This window comes from Carassius gibelio, chromosome A22, assembly GCF_023724105.1.
Source record: "Carassius gibelio isolate Cgi1373 ecotype wild population from Czech Republic chromosome A22, carGib1.2-hapl.c, whole genome shotgun sequence".
NCBI lineage: Eukaryota > Metazoa > Chordata > Actinopteri > Cypriniformes > Cyprinidae > Carassius > Carassius gibelio.
The window spans coordinates 18,129,287-18,146,965 of record NC_068392.1 but is presented as its reverse complement, the minus strand read 5'-3'; the positions used below and the strand labels follow the sequence as shown (position 1 = coordinate 18,146,965).

Below are 17,679 nucleotides of genomic sequence, written 5' to 3'. Positions count from 1 at the left end.
CTCAAGGCAACAGAAATGTCCGCCCACGGATGTATATAAACACAACACAGGAACATTACCGAAAACTCCCGTGGGAGATAATAAGGGCGGCATTTCAAAATAAGACATTCCAAGTTAACGTTGCAAGTTTTGTTCACGATGACACAATCCGTGCACCAAAGATCGTTAATTAAAAAGCACACACCTCCACCCTTCGATTTCCCGGTGCGCTCCTTCACCCTGTCCGAGCGGTGGACAGAGAAGCCCGGCGGCTGGAAAGAAGAATCCGGCACGCCGCTGTATAACCACGTCTCTGTCAGGCAGAACATGGAGCTGTCCCAGGCCTCACGCTGGGCCTTAATACGACTCAGCAGAACCTCTGTTTTATTTGGCAATGACTGAACATTCGGCAGGTAGATGGACGGCAGCGGGATCCTCGACTGGCGGCTGAGCAGTTTCACAAGCAACCCCCCTCGCTTCCCTCGGTGTCTTCGCTTCCGCCGCTGGTAGCCTGTAATGTCCCCGCTCAGGGGTTCAAATGTACGGCATGTGTAGCGATACCTCCGCCCAGTCCTTTCTCTCTGCTCCCGACCTCCGCGGCCCGACTCCTCGGCCCGACTTGCCTCGAGTGGGGCACACATCGAAATCAGCACACCTCACACCAGTATTGACAAATGACAATCCACAAACTTCCTCACGAATCCTCAACAGTGTCTTGCGGCCATAGCTTAAAGTGGCAAGTGCATCAAAGACAAAAACAAATAAAAATCAGACAGCACACAAAAGAGCCCTTATGGCGCCATACCTCGGCGCCATCACGTATGCAGCATTCAGTGGTTGTCTTGTAGGCAAGCATCAGTACCTGGCTTGAATTTGATGCGAGTGGCTACTATTAGCCAGTGTTACCTGATGAGGAAAAGAGTAACATGAGCTTTTTTTGGCTCATTGAAGACAACCCTCGCTGCTGCATTCTGGAACAGTTGTAGAGGCTTGATAGTATATGCAGGAAGGCCCGCCAGGAGAGCATTACAATAGTCCAGTCTGGAGAGAACAAGAGCTTGGACAAGAAGGTGGATGGCTTGCTCTGATAGGAAGGGTCTAATCTTCCTAATGTTGTATAGGGCAAATCTGCAACCGAGTCGTTGTAGCAATATGGTCTGTGAAGCTTAACTGATGATCCATCACAACTCCTAGATTTCTGGCTGTCCTGGAAGGAGATATGGTTGACGAATCCAGCTGTATAGAATAATTCTGATGAAACGATGGGATAGCTGGAACCACCAGCAGTTCTGTCTTAGTTAGGTTGAGCTGAAGGTAATAGTCATTCATGAGCCGGCATCCATATCACCCTGGAGCCCAAGACCGGTTTCCCACTGAAGCTAAGCAGGGTTGAGCCTGGTAAGTACATGGATGGGAGACCTCCTGAGAAAACTAGGTTGCTGCTGGAAGAGGTTCTAGTGAGGCCAGCAGGGGGTGCTCACCCTGTGGTCTGTGTGGGCCCTAGCGCCCCAATGTAGTGATGGGGACACTACTGTATACTGTCAACAAGCACCGTCCTTCAGATGAGACATTAAACTGAGGTCCTGACTCTGTGGTCATTAAAAATCCCAGGATGTCTTTCGAAAAGAGTAGAGGTGTGACCTCGACATCCTGGCTAAATTCGCCCATTGGCCTCCTATCATCATGGCCTCCTAACAATAATTCTACAATTTGCATATTCGTAGAATAATAAAAAAAATCCACATTCAAATGCAAAAATGTTGTGTCCGTTAAGGAGGCAGCTTTAAGGCCCGCCTTGGGTATATTTTACATTCCGCGTTCTGTTCTGTCTCACACAGCCTCATCCGCACAGCTTTCAGAAGATGGACGAGCTCGACGAGCAGTACCACTTCTATTATCATTCACCTCATGCATGCGCTGTTGATGCGGATGGTCAAATTATACTTTGCCCTTTATCAGTGGTGCACGAGATGCAATGACAATATAAAAGTGTCAATGCATTAGAATGTTTTAGTTAACATATACAGTTGAAGCAACTAGATGAAGCGGTGCTGCGATGTTCAATCAAAATATTGCAGAAAGAGAGAATGTGGAGAAGATCACACAGAATGCATATTTCACGCATTTCTATAGAGGGACGTCTTCTATTACCCTTGCACTCACATCTAGAAAGCCATTTAAAATAAAGGTGGGGTCAGTTTTTTTTTCAAAAACCTTTCTTGAGACTTTATGTTGAGTTTTCCCAATCCTACTGCATCTCATGTTTAAATGAAAAATGTACTCTGTGTTATTGGCTTTCACCCCTTTGAATTCAACTATGCATGCATACATGGTGCTGTTTTGTTTATAGTACTTTAAGCTACTTCATTATAATTGGTTTATAAACATTATTTTAAATATTATGCACTTTTTTTTTCCACAGTCATATTTTCTTATGCTTTGAATAAACGTGCATTAGTAATATTTTGCCCAATGCACCCTCTTTGTGGCCTCAGAAGAAAAAGCGCTATATAAATGTAATGAATTATTATTATTATTGTTGTGGAAACAATCATAAGACACAATCAACACACTGGTTTGTGCACTACTAATTCACAAATTAACTCAGAACATCTCTGTGTCGCGCTCACTCTTTTTCTTTTGCTTCATCTCCTCTCTGTCAGTGCTCAAAACAAACCGAGGAGTGTCTCGCTGCAGCCTGCGGTGGACATCAAACCCAGCCCACAAGTGTAACGTCACTGACCACGCCCATGTCAAACACGTCACATTCTCATTCATTTTGAAACAGGAAGAAGCATCGATAAGAAGATAATTTGTATTGTTTGCCAACCGGTAAAAAAGAAACTGTTGTTTGCAGTGTCATTAACTAAAAAAATAAACAATCTTTGGTCTATACTAACTACTTAAAACATTGACAACTTTAAGAATGTGTGCGTCGTTTGTGTGCATGTGCATAAACAACAGTAAATATTTTTTATTTCAACTTCATACAGGCATGTTATTGCTTAGCTAGCAAAAAATATACCTAAATGTGTGTCTGTGTGTGTAGCGGGGTGGGGGGGGGGTGAAATTAGTGTTTTTATGTTGGGGTGGGCGGTCTATCTATCAACACATGTATATATGTATGTATATATGTATGTATTCGTGGCATGCATGCATACATATGCGTACACACACACACACACACACACACACACACACACAAATGCATACATATATACATACATATATGTGTAGATAGAGAGACAGATAGATAGATAGAAGGCACAAGACTTACCACATATATTAAAAATGAAATTAAAATTACATTTATGTATTTAGCAGACGCTTTTATCCAAAGCGACTTACAGTGCATTCAGGCTATCAATTTTTACTTATCATGTGTTCCCGGGGAATCAAGCCCCCAACGCTTGATAATGCAATGATCTACCACTTGAGCTACAGGGACACTAAAATCTATTATATTTTTTCATACCCTGCACCCAACACATAACACTCATCTCACACACTCAGACACACACACTTCATCCCTCCCACATATATGTACCTACCTGCCCCCCCACCACCACACATGCACGCACGCATGCACACACACAAACCACTCGCATACATATGACATCTTTAATGCGCAGTACCCATGCACAGTAATTTGGTTGGGCAACCGCATCATCAACCGCATCCAGCGTGGTACAGAGTCATCATGGGTTATTCTGTGGGGAGGTGACAGGGCCTGCCTTTCTCCAGATGGACAGTAAAAATCAACAGAATGCATCAAAAACTACCTGGAGGGAGGATCTATTAAAGCAAGGAATCTCTCTGTGTAGTCTATGTATGTATGTGTGTGTACTGCATGTCAAGAACTGTTTATCTGATCATTCAGCTGCTCAGACTTTATAATATTTGGGGCATCCCTTTTGTTAAACACAACCAGTCAAAAGTTTTTGTACAGTAAGATTTTTTATGTTTTTAAAGAAATCTCTTCTGCTCATCCAGCCTGCATTACAACATCCGAAGTACAACAAAAACAGTCAAATTTTAACATTTTTGTATATCTGGAGTAAAATATATGGAGTAATGATGCAGAAAATCCAGCTTTGATCACAGGAATAAACTGCATTTTAAAATACATTCAAACTAGAAAGCAGTTATTTTAAATTGTAAAAATATTTAACATTACTATTTTTGTTGTATTTTGGATCAAATAAATATATATTATTATTATTATTATTATTTTTTTTTTTTGTAAAATTGTAAATGTAATTATTTTTGTAAAATAGTAAATATAAAAGTACTCAATAAAAAAATGGATGCCTTTTTCATTCATCTTTAAGTATGTGGAGGACCTGGACACGTTTCACGTCAACTTGTGATGAACAAGGTCATGTTACTTAAATAATAATTCATATAATTCGTTTTTAATTTAATATTGAAATCTGAAAAATTCACTTTTTTCATTTTTCATTCATCAGCGTTTTCATTCATCAGCGTTTTCATTCAGCGTTTTTACGTTCAGGGACAGAAAACAAATAAACAACTTGAATATTCGATCTCTACATGGGGGCAGGAATGAAACGCCCCCCTCCGCTGATTGGTCAACCAAACATTACAACATAATAATAGTCCTTAAACCATAATAAGAGTCCTACAGATTCTTAACGTGTTTATTTCTTGAGACAACCCATACAGAGGCAGAGCCTTTTGGTCCTTTGGCACACGGTGTCAGGGTTTGGGGCTAATCACCTGCCTTTTGGGGTTGTGAATGTGTGTTTGGATGGGTTGACAGCTCACTGCTTCTACCTGTTTGATTTGAGTTTTCCCCGCCCTCCTTGTTTTTCCGTTGTTAACCTTAATTGTTCGCCACCTGTTCTCAATGTTCTTCTAATTTCTTCCCTTTATAATTCCCTGTGTTTCTCTGTCCATTGCCAGACTGTTGTAACTCTTACCAATAGCTCGAGTAGGTGTACTCACCTTGTCTTGTCTTGTCTTGTCTTCAGGCTCCAGTGTCTTTTGCTGTTTTGTTCTGACTCTTGTTCTCATGAATGCAGTACTCCTAGAAGATTCCAGCTCTCATTTCTCTGGATCTCGGCTGTAGAACGAGTTAAACTGTGGAACGATACTTATACTTAAACCTGATTTTCAGTTGTTGTTGCTTTTTATTTTTTTTACATTTTACCTTTTGTATGTCATAATTAATGTTACATTTTAACATCAAAAACATTAGAATAATATGACAATAGGCTGTTACCAATTAAATCAGTATTCAGAGATACAGAAACGGTGTCTGAAGATACTTTTATAGATGTATTTACAGTTTAATGCTGATCAGACAGCTGTATGTGTATTTACATAGCAATTACAAATGTATAAGGAAATAAGATTAATGATTGTCTGTAATGTAATGTCTCTAGCATGATTAGCAAGTTCCTAGCATGATTAGCATGTTGCTAGAATGTTTCTAATATGATGCTAGTATGTTTCTAGCATGATTACCATGTTGCTAGTATGTTGTTAACATGTTTATAGCATGATTATCATGCGACTAACATGTTGCTAGCATGATTAGCAAGTGACTAGCATGTCGCTAGCATGTTACTAGCATGTTCCTAGCATGATAAGCATGTTGCTATCATGTTTTTAGCATTATTAACATGTTTGCTACCATGTTTTTAGCATGATTAACATGTGGCTAACATATTTCTAGCATGATTAGCCAATGACTAACATGTCGCTAGCATGTTTATAGCATGATTAGCATTTTGCTAGTATGTTTCTAGCATGATTAGCATGTTGTTAGCATGTTTCTAGTCTGGTTACATGTTGCTAGTATGTCGTTAGCAAGTTGCTAGCATGATTCACATTTTGGTAGCATGTTTCTAGCATGATTAGAATGTTGCTAGTATGTTACTAACATGTTTCTAGCATGATTATCATGTGACTAGCATGTTGCTAGCATGATGACCATGTTTCTAGCATTTTTCTAGCATGATTACCATGTTGCTAGTATGTCGCTTGCATGTTTTTAGCATTATTAGTTTTTGACTAGCATGTTGCCAGCATGATAAGCATGCAACTAGCATGTCGCTAGCATGATTAGCAAAGATATTAGCAAGTGACTAGCATGTCAATAGCATGATTAACAAGTGAATAGCATGTTATTAGCATTTTGTTAGCATGATTAGCAATGCTACTAGCATGTTGTTATCATTATTAACAAGAGACTAGCATGTTGTTAGCATGATTAGCAAAGTGATTAGCATGTTGCTAGCATGTCTGTAGCATGTAGCTAGCATAAGTAGCATGTCTGTAGCATGTTTCTAGCATGTTTTAAGCATGATTAACAAGTGAGTAGCAAGTTGTTAGCATGACTAGCAATTGACTAGCATATTTCTATGCTAATCCAGGTAACACCAGTTGATTCAGTTAGAAACCAGCTAAGACCAGCATGACAGTGGCCAAAACCACTTTAAAACCATGTGTCTAGCCTGATTAGTGAGTAAATAGCATGTTGTTTTCAATTTTCTATACTAAACCAGCTAAAACCAGTTGATTCAGTAAAGAAAACCAGCTAAGGTCAGCTTGACAGTAGCCAAAAACACTTTAAACCTTGTTAGAAGTATGTTTCAAGTCTGATTAGCAATCAACTAGCATGTTGTTAACATTTTTCTATACTAAACCAGATAAAACCAGTTGATTCGGTAAAGAAAACCAGCTAAAACCAGCTAAGACCACATAAGGCCACCATGACGGTGACCAAAACCACAGATTGTTTAAAACCATGTTAAAGGCATCTTTCTAGCCCGATTAGTGAGTAACTAGCATGTTGTTAGCATGTTTCTATGCTAATCCGGCCAAAACCAGCTAAAACCAGTGGATTCAGTAAAAACCAGCTAAAACCCAGCTAAGACCAGCGGCGCAGTGGCCAAAACCACTTAAAAACCAGCTTGGGAGACTAGCCAAAGCAACTGATCAGCTTAGGCTGGTTTTAGCTGTATTCTCAGTAGAGAGTTTTTAAGGTTTGCTATGGTAGTAGACAGCTTAAATACATTATAAGTCTTATTTTGTACAAGTTTGCACCCCCTCAATGAAAGTCTATGGGATTTAAGGTGGTTTTGGTAGTCTGGTTTATGAAAACCATAATCCGGATCAGTTAGAAAAGATATAGCAAACCGAGTCAGACCAGTCTGAAGGTCTGACCCGAGGTTGGTGGTTCTAGCTTGAAAGCTCTAGGAGGAGATGGTGTTTAAAATTTGGCTCAGAAGATTAATAATAATAACTAGAATTAAAAGTTTGCGAACTAACTTTGATGTTGGCTTGGCCATGGGGCAAAAGAGCCACAGTACTTGTGTGCCCAACATTCTTGAGGTACCCCGCTGCAAAAAATAAATAAATAAATAAAATACACCTGCAACAGTCTTTTTCCATTGTCCTTTTGGCCCCTTGCTGTTTTCTTTTCTAATAAAAAGCCTTGGCTATGATTACAGCTACGACAGGGTTGTGTAGCGGGATGCAAAATAAGTTATGCCTATTTTCCCATGTTTGCTATTTCAAAGTCCTGTCACCATCGTGTTGTGGGCAACGACACACAAGATAACTGAAACAATCCGGATTAAATCAAGGTGATCATAAGGGGTCCAAGCACAATGGTTTGCATAGATGATGCAGTTACACAATGGACAAGCATCTTTTCAAGTAAATTATGAGTCCTTTTGTGAGTACTATTATATGCACAACATGAAAATAGATAACTATCATAGTGTCCCTTCTTCACTTTTTCAGTAATGTGTGATAATAAATATATTGGCAATACTACTAAAATATTATCAAATTTAATGGTATTTAGGAGATGATCGTTTTTGCATAATTACTATATTAGGTTTTATGAAAGTTCATAAAAAAAATATGAATATTTATTATTTTTTTATTCATGCACATAAATGAAACATTTTCAAGTCTTTGAACAGATGAGGTGTGCTGTATCTTTTCTAACTCATTGGACTTACGGTTTTCATAAAAAATAAATAAAAAAAATCATAAAAATCGCATAGACTTTAATTGAGACGATGTTCAGATGAGCCAAGCTCCAAATCTCATTAGACTCAATCAAACTTTGCTTCTATGAACTATTTCTATAATAAATTTAAACTCATTCAAACTCATCTAATATTTCTAATTCATTTATGTGCATAAAAAAAAAAAAAAAAATTATTTATAAACTTCAATAAGGCCCAATATATTAATAATGCAAAAACTATAATCTCAGAAATACCATTAAATTTTATCTTATTTTAATAATACTGACAACATATTTCTCAAATTATCACACATTACTGAAAAATTAAAGAAGGGACACTATATAACTTATCTATTTTCATGTTGTGCATATAATAGTCAAAATTTACTTGAAAAGATGCAATATATGTATTCACTTGTATTTTTAACAAATTTAAAAGTGAAACTAAGGCAGAATCCTGTGCTCCGCTGATAAATAAAGTTACTTTAATATTAAAATCCAGTATCATGATCAACTTCCGATTTATATATCAAAGGTTTATGTTCACATGGCTGTTTTCGTTTCTATTCACCAAGCAATTTTCTATGGACCCTTGCTGTCTTCTGTTCTAATAAAAAGCCTAGGCTATGACAATAGCTTCGACAAAATTGGCTATTGAACATAAACTCTTGAGAAATAAACTGGATTTGAATATTAAAGTGATTTCATTTACCAACTGCTTTGTCTCTGAATATATCTTGAAACATTTAGTATTTATCCTGTGGCGCCATCGTGTGGACAACATAAGCAATACGGCCTTCATTTCCCATTAAAATCTAATTTACTGAAAGCAGCTGGTAAATGCAGTCTCTTTTAATATTCAATCCAGCATCAATACCCATTTTCGATTTATTTCTCAACAGTTTATGTTCACATGGCATTTATATTCGCCAAGCTATTATGAATTTTGAAATAATTGTGTAATTGATTTGTCCGAATCACTGTCCTCTGAAGCTGGAGAGATCGATGTTATTTTCACCTAAGGCAAAAGCCTTCACCTAAAGCACTCATTTTGATCTCTATAATATATTCTTCTAATTGTTTTGTGTTGATTCACTGCACTGTTTTAATTTAAAAGGCTGTTGTGACTTTTTTTCCTTCAAGTATACATTAGCTGTATCGCGCTAAGTGATATTTCATTTTGCACACATACACAGCTCAGAAACACCTGAATTTTGCTCTTGTTTTGTATTTTATTTTTAAAAGCTCTTAAAATATATATACAAATTTTTTATTCTGAGCTCGTAGTGATAACTGGGCTGGCTGATGCCGCACTCATTTCTCTCTGGTCTTTCTCTCGGTTCTTTGGCCAGAGACATAATTTATTAATGAGATCTGATACGGTAATAATAAAATATGTTGGTTTAGCTTGTCAGTGTGAATGAAATGTGTATTTATTTGTCCGATCTCGTCCCGAAACCCAGCTGTCAATTCATGTGGCTTTTTTTCCTTCACGATGTCAAATAATATTTCATTTTGCACACATACACGGCTCATAAACACCTGGATTTTGCTATTGTTGTGTTCTAATGGGTGTATTGTGTGCATTCGGAGTAATATTTTATTTGAAGAAGCTCTTAAAAAATATATAAATGACTTTATCGTGTTGTACAGCGCCAAGCAATCGATGTGACGTTCAGCCTGACAGAGAAAATCCCACAAGCACATATAAACTCTCATTTTCATGTGTAATATATTCTTCTAATTGTTTTGTGCTGTTTCGCTGAATTGTTTTAATGTAAAAGGCTGTAAATTCTCTTTGGACTACAAGTGTTTAGAGAATACATCGCAAGCTTGCGGCAGTGTGGCTGCCGCGAATACAGTAAATGGTAAATGGACTGCATTTATATAGCGCTTTCAATAGACCACATGGCCATCTAAAGCGCTTTACAAGTTGCCTCACATTCACCCATTCAGTCACTCATTCATACACCGACTGCGGTGTCTGCCATTCAAGGCGCCATCCAGCTGGTCGGGAGCAGCTGGGGTTAGCTGTCTTGCTCAAGTACACCTCGACACTTGGTCAGGTGGAGCCGGGATTGAGCCACCAACCTTCCGGTTTGTAGACAACCTACATGAACCACTGAGCCACTGCCGCCCCATATATATAATTTTATTACTTTAAACAGTTCTAATGTAGTTCTAATATAGGTGTTTTCTAATGGGTGGATTTCTTGCAATCGCCGTAATATTTAATCTTTAAAAGGTCTTAAATAAGAATATATTTGCTCGTTGTGAGCTCCGTGGTGAGCTGACCAGCAGTGATTCTTCTCTCGTCTTTCTGACTGCTCTCTGCCCAGAAATAAATTATTAATGAGCCCTAACCCCTGTAATAATCAGATATGTTGGTTTAGCTTGTCAGTTTGAAGGAAATTGTATTATTTACTTGTATTTTTAACCGATTTATAAGTGAAACTAAGCCAGGGTATTGCAACAGTATGGGGCACAATTTTTCTCAGACAATGGAAGTCTATGGGAAATTTAGATTTTTAAAAATTAATAATAATAATAATAATAATAATAATAATAATAATAATAAGGGCTTGTGGCTTTAAAGCCCTAGGAGGAGATACGTTTGGAAATTTAGTCTCAGAAAAATCAGAAAAAAATCCCACTACGGGGATGAGAAAATCACATGAGGTGACGTATGTGATATGGGCGTGGCTTTCTTATACGTAACACTCGGACGTGGGCAGGGTTGTGTCTGGGATGGGCGTGACTTCTGACGTCACACTTGGATGTGGGCGGGGTTGGATGTCCACCGCAGTGCTGCAGCTAGCCCTACTTGGATAAACCCGCAAGCTCTGACTCTCCGCCCAATTGTTATTAACCACATAAATGCTGGTTTGGAACGAGCTTTACTGCAGGTTTGAAAGAACACCCATCACCTGCCCTGAATGCCTCCCCACAAAACCATTCACACCATTCACAACTCCTGCAACCAGCCCTGAATGCCTCTCCAAACAACCGTTCACACCATTAACAGCTCCTGCAACCCATCCTGAACACCTCTCCAATCAAGCACTCTCACCATTCACACCTCCTGCATCCCCCCTCTCCCCCACACCTGCAATTCAGATCAGCGAGGATGCGGTGCGCCAGGTCTTGCGGAAGCAGAAAAGGAAAAAAGCACCGGGCCCAGATTGTGTTACACCAGCCTGTCTAAAATCCTGTGCTGACCAGCTGGCCCCCATCTTCACACAGATCTTCACACAGATCTTCAACAGATCGCTGGAGCTGTGCGAAGTCCCTTCATGCTTCAAACGCTCCACCATCATCCCCATCCCTAAGAAACCCAAAATTACAGGACTAAATGACTAGAGGCCTGTGGCTCTAACGTCTGTAGTCATGAAGTCATTTGAAAAACTGGTGCTGGGCCACCTGAAGGACATCACTGGACACTTGCTGGATCCTCTTCAGTTCGCCTACAGAGCAAACAGGTCTGTGGACGATGCAGTAAACATTGGACTGCATTATGTTCTGCAACACCTAGACAGACTGGGGACTTATGTGAGGATCCTGTTTGTGGACTTCAGCTTGGCCTTCAACACGATCATCCCAAACCTCCTCCTGCCCAAACGAAATCAGCTCTCTGTGCCCACCTCCATCTGTCAGTGGATCAACAGCTTCCTGACAGACAGGCAGCAGCTAGTGAGGTTGGGAAAATACACATCCAGCACCCGTACAATCAGCACCGGAGCTCCCCAGGGCTGTGTTCTCTCCCCACTGCTCTTCTCCCTGTACACTAATGATTGCACATCTAAGGACCCCTCTGTCAAGCTCCTGAAGTTTGCAGACGACACCACACTCATCGGCCTCATCCAGGACGGTGATGAGTGCTTACAGACAGGAGGTAAAAGAGCTGGCTGTCTGGTGCACTCTCAACAACCTGGAGCTTAACACGCTCAAAACAGTGGAGATGATCGTGGACTTTAGGAGAAACCCCCCTGCACTCCCCCCACTCACCATCATGAACAGCCCTGTGGCTGCTGTGGAGTCATTCAGGTTCCTGGGCACCCCTATCTCTCAGGACCTGAAGTGGGACATTCACATTGACTCCATTGTGAAAAAGGCCCAGCAGAGGTTGTACTTCCTTCGCCAGCTGAGGAAGTTGAACCTGCCACAGGAGCTGCTGAAACAGTTCTACTCCACCATCATCGAATCCATCCTCTGCACTTCAGTAACTGTCTGGTTCAGCTCAGCTTCTAAATCTGACCTCAGAAGACTACAGAGGGTAGTCCGGACTGCTGAGCGAATCATCGGTACAATCATCCCTTCTATTCAAGAACTGTACTATACAGAGTGAGAAAAAGGACTGTCAAAATCACTTTGGACCCCTCACATCTTGCACACTCCCTCTTTGAACTGTTGCCATCTGGTCGACGCTACAGAGCACTGAGCACTAGAACAACCAGACACAGGGCCAGGTTCTTCCCTCAGGCAATCCATCTTATGAACAGCTGATAATAACGGCGAACACACTACACTTTATATTTATACATACATACACTTTATTTATCTAACACACATACTTAGTATTCACTTAAATTTTGCACATAATTTACATGTACATACATAACTGCATTTTGTAATATACCTGCCTACAATTGTGATTTGTATATTGTCATTCACTATCTACTTATTTTTATCTTTTATTCTTTTATTATGTGTTTTATGTTCTGTCTCTGTCATTCTGTTGTACTGCGGAGCTTCTGTCACGAAAACAAATTCCTCGTATGTGTAAACATACCTGGCAGTAAAGCTCATTCTGATTCTGATTCTGATTCCAGAAATCATTATATTTTACCATAAAACAATAAACATAATTTTGAAATGGCTTTTACCAGCACCACTTCAGCCCATATTTCCACGGTAAAAAACACAGTAAATGAAACTAAGTTTCCTAGTAACCACGATCGTGCAGTAGTCTAATAAGAAAGTAACACTTATACTTAACACTTATGGTTTAGGGTCTAACATACATGTTGTTGGTTTAGATGTTTTAAAAGATTCACACAACTCTTCCTCTCCTATAGCAGAGAATGAGTGGAATTGTTCCTCAGGGGATCTATAGTGACCTGTCTGTGAAGGTGGATTCATTAAGATTGGAGTTATAATCACTATATTTGTTTCAATGCTTATCCATGGCCTTGGTGTATGAATATTAAACTGTGTTCACAGGTACAAATATATCTGAGTGACAGAAGTGACCTAAGAGAATAGACAGGTTGATATAAGATCATATTTGTGGTTTGGTTTGTTCTATTTCAGCTCCACCACACTAACCAGTGAGAGAGGAGCTGCAGTTGTTGACTTTATTGCCATGTAAATATATAAATACATGTAATACCACCATTTGAAAAGAGCAATCAATATATCACTCCATTTCCCTTCAAGAAACACACTACAATACAACTTTCATATTAGCAAATAAATACTGTTCAGTTTAACACTGAAAGGATCATGACAACTTTTCTGTAGAAAACTTGCATGTTAGTCAGTCTAACACTGTGACAATATATTGTCTTGAATGTGTATACAAATAAAAGTAGACCGTTTACAGATTCAATTGATGTACACGTGAATCGACTCCAGAGGGTCAATCTGTCTGATGTTTCTAAAGATCTAACCACAGATTTGAGGAAGTCTTGAGTCTTTAACACACTCTGTGTCTTTAACCGTCTGACATCATTCAGTCAGTATGGAGCTCAGTCCACTTCCTCTTCTGCTCTGTGAGTATTATTCTCTCTTAATGTGTTTCAGTGGATAGTTATTATATTATGTAAATTAGCAAGTGTTTTAGTGTTCCTAGATTTATGTATTTTCTGGCTGATCTCAGAGTTTCAAATCCAGCTGTAGTTCATGATATATGATGTATTCACTAAACTCAAATATGAGTGAAAGATGAGTTTGAGAGAGGAAGTGTGCAGTTAGTGCTGTTTGTGAAAGAGAAATGCTCTCTGTTGTGTTGTAGATCAGTGTGTTTGCTCAGTGATTCAGTTTTGTGATGTGTAATGCTGTTGAATCAGTTCTGTTGGTTTGTTTTGCAGTTATTGTTGCTGTTGTTGTAATATTCACTAGTTCACAGTTAGTAAGAGTTTGTCTTTATTCTTCTGCTCGTGATCAGACTGTTGGAGTGAAGTTCCCTAAACACTTCTCTGCTGTGATCAAATCTATAAAATACCAGTCAGATGATTTCATGTTTATCTAGACACATATACAGACCAGTTTATCTTTATAATTATCAGCTCAATGTTCACATTGTAATGAGGTTTCTCTTTGTGTTTTTAGTGCTGATCTCAAACATCGTCTCTCAACATACTGAAGGTGAATCGATTTGATTCATATATTTCATGACATATGACTGATTTTCCAGTAACTTGTTGAGAATTGACTTACATTATATCATGATTATAAATGCATCCTTTTAACAAGTTGAATTATTCATGTAACAATTCTTGAGGCGTGACAAGATCAGTCTCAAAACCAGCAGATATGTTTCTTATATTCTCTGTGAAATCAAAATCTAAACAGTGAGAGAAAAAACTTTCACAACTCACGTTTCCAAATCCTCATTGATTGTATACAAGATGACAGATCTTTCATAAATGACTATAACAGCTATAGAGAACAACACTTCAGTCTCATCTGATTTAGTGTGTGTGTTTAAGACTCAAATAACTGTTCACACAGTAAAAGCAGTATGTTATTTTTATTGTGAATTATTGTCATTGTACAGAAAAACCAAAAGCCACAGTGAGCATCAAACCTGCTCAACATGTGTTCAGAGGAGAGACAGTCACTCTCAGACATCTCTTCACATACACACACAAGTTTAACATGTTATTAATGAGTGATTTCTCATCTTCAGTTCCCAGAGCAGTGTTAAGTGTTTCTCCACAGAAGTGGTTGACTGAAGGAGATTCAGTGACTCTGATCTGTCAGGTTAATGGTTCCTCTAAAGGCTGGACATTCAGCTGGTTCACTCAAACTGTCTCATCAGGTAAGATATCATGTGATTCATGTAGTAACGGCTGAATAAACTGACTTCATAAAGAAATAGAGAGATTAAAACTATTTTATCATTCTGAATACTCTGATTATACTATCAAAGGTCGTTTAAGACTCATTTCTTGAGGTAACTGCACATTTTCACTTCATACAGACAACAGAAAGCATTATAAGCGTCTCTCAGACAGCAGCAGAGGAGCTGGAGGACACTACACCGTCAGTTCTGCTGATCTAAAACACACAGGAGTGTATGTGTGTTCAGCAGAGAGAGAAAAACCAGCATATAAAACAACCTACAGCAACACACAGCCACTGTGGGTCACTGGTGAGTTCAGACTGAACACAGAATGAATGAGACACTCTGGAGATTTTCATTGATCTTTTTAGAACTTGATGTGTCTCGAAATGTTGTCCTTTCACAATATACAGCTACATTTTAATGGTGTCAATGGAGAAAGATGCTTCTGCTGTCAGGTGTAGATACTGTATCTACTAGCAGGGTCTAAACAGACCAAACTAACCAGCACAACCTTGATTCATGGGTCATCTGCAAAAATGTAAAAAGCTAAAATCTAATACTTGAAAATCAAGTAACACTTTAGATTACAACCCGCTAAGAACTATGTAAATATACTGAATGTATGGTGTTTCTGTAATTATAGTGTACCAATAAAGAGCATATGTGTAGCAGAGCTGCTAACTCTCACGCTTTCTCCGTGTGACACACGGTTTTCCCTGTTTTCACACGCACTCACGCCAGACATCACATTTCTCACGCAAAAAAAAGAAAAGAAAAAAAAATCTAATCTCGAGGCGAGAATCGCTCGTTCCTTTTCAAACTCCCCAACCATAGATTTCGCTAATAAGCGTCACTGAACCCTATGCGCTGCACCCTGAAGCATGCTCTGTGTCCAAATTCAGGGTCTGCATCCTCCTTAGGATCCTTCCTACCCGGTTGAAGGAGGATGGGTCCTCCGACGACCGCAAAAACCGGAAGTCAGTGTTTGTGAATTTGGACAGCCTACCCTTCTTTCAGTTCCCTCCCTTACCCGTTGCTCATATCCTGTCGCCTAGCAACCGTGACAGCGCCAAGCAAGACGCGGGTGAAGAGCTCATCGTTCTCTCCCCGGAGCTTTATAAACACTTTTTTTTATAATGCTCTTTCGTCCTTAGAAGCGTTAAAAACAGCTTCAATCACTAACAAATAAGCTGTGTGTAAGGGGATATTCAGACAAGCAGTAAGGAAGAAGCTACTGTACGAAAGTAAGCTTTTTTTTTTTTACATATACACGTACAAATGTAAAAAAAAAAAAATGCTTAACGCTAAAACAGAATGCCTAAATAGAAAACCACTGAAAATATATATTTTTGAAAAGCCAGTTTTTAAAAAACACCGAAAATAATACTCCTCCCCCACTCCGCTACCGCTCGCTTCGTCCTGCCGAAAAGAATTATGGGATAGGTAGGACGCGAAAGGATCCACCACACCCATCCTTCCAAATCGGGGAAAAGGAGGACGCATTTGTGGGCCGCATTTGAAGGATCCTACGAATTTGGACAGCCTTCGTCGCGGCGCTGTGACGTAACATCCTTCAAATGAGTCCTCCGAAGGATGTAGACCCTGAATTTGGACACACCGATGGACAGCCCTGAAGTTAGTAACAGAAGAAGAAGATACAAGAAAGGCAGCAGGGAAAACCAGGGAGAACTACAGCTAGAAGACGACTGGTAATGAAAATCTGAGCTCAGCTGAGACTAGGTATGTTACAATGAAATGTCATCCTTGAGTACTTACGCTCTTAAACTTTACATCTTGAATTAAATAATTTGCTTGTGTGCTCATTTGTGAACATGAGTGAATCAGCTGTCATAGCAGGAGAGCACCTTGTTAACCCCATAGTATAGGCTGCTGCATGTTCAAAACATCAGTTCCTAGCATTGTTTATTCACATGGCATTTATCTTTTTATTAACAGGCCAAAAGGACTCACTTTGGATGAAGATTATTTTCTGTAGAACTTAACAGCACTTTTTCGAACAAGTAAGAGATGTATTCCAAAGAATTTAACAAATATGGAACATTTGTGCAACAGAAGTTAGGCGAGAGTAAAGTTATTAAACCAACATGACCATGAATTCTTTAAGGTTTCAAAGATGTCCCAAAAGAGACCTCTTCCAGGACAAAAGTGAAACATTTTATTTAAAGAATCATCCAAGTAAAAAAAAAAAGACAAACAAACACACTGACAGAACAGCCAGAACAGCTGATAGAAATGACAGGACAGACAGAGGAGCAACGAACAGGACAGAGGGAGCAACAGGCAGAAATTATAGACGAACATGCAGAAGAGCAACATGAAGGACAGATAGAAGCACATGTAGAAGAGCAACAGACAGGACAAATGGAACGAGCAACATGTCAGATGGAAGACACAGAGGGACAGATAGAAGAGACCCCCCCCCCCCCAATCCAACAGCAGGGCCAGAAGAGTCGTTTTTATTTATCTGTATCATCTTAGCTAAAATACCCTTTGTTTTATAATGAGGTATGTTCACTCCTAAACTGCATATGAGCTATTCTTATGTGGCTTCTCCTCAAAGATCTGTATGAATTGCTGCTGGTTGATGACAATATACCTA

At 39.2% G+C, this 17,679-nt stretch overlaps 2 protein-coding genes across 2 annotated transcripts in view; both read left to right on the top strand.

Annotated features, from left to right (window-relative positions):
* Positions 1-13,575: 13,575 nt before the first annotated feature.
* Positions 13,576-17,679, top strand: part of LOC127943030 (Fc receptor-like protein 5) — a 234,102-nt gene continuing 229,998 nt past the window's right edge. Inside the window, exon 1 of the mRNA XM_052539129.1 lies at positions 13,576-13,642. The gene's annotated coding sequence lies outside the window, so the exon portion shown is untranslated. The remainder of the gene's footprint in view (positions 13,643-17,679) is intronic.
* LOC127942489 (B-cell receptor CD22-like) overlaps positions 13,648-17,679 on the top strand; it is a 77,260-nt gene continuing 73,228 nt past the window's right edge. The window contains exons 1-2 of the mRNA XM_052538207.1: positions 13,648-13,761; positions 14,321-14,356. Of these exons, the coding sequence (XP_052394167.1) occupies positions 13,731-13,761; positions 14,321-14,356 (67 nt within the window). The 5' untranslated portion in view covers positions 13,648-13,730. The remainder of the gene's footprint in view (positions 13,762-14,320; positions 14,357-17,679) is intronic.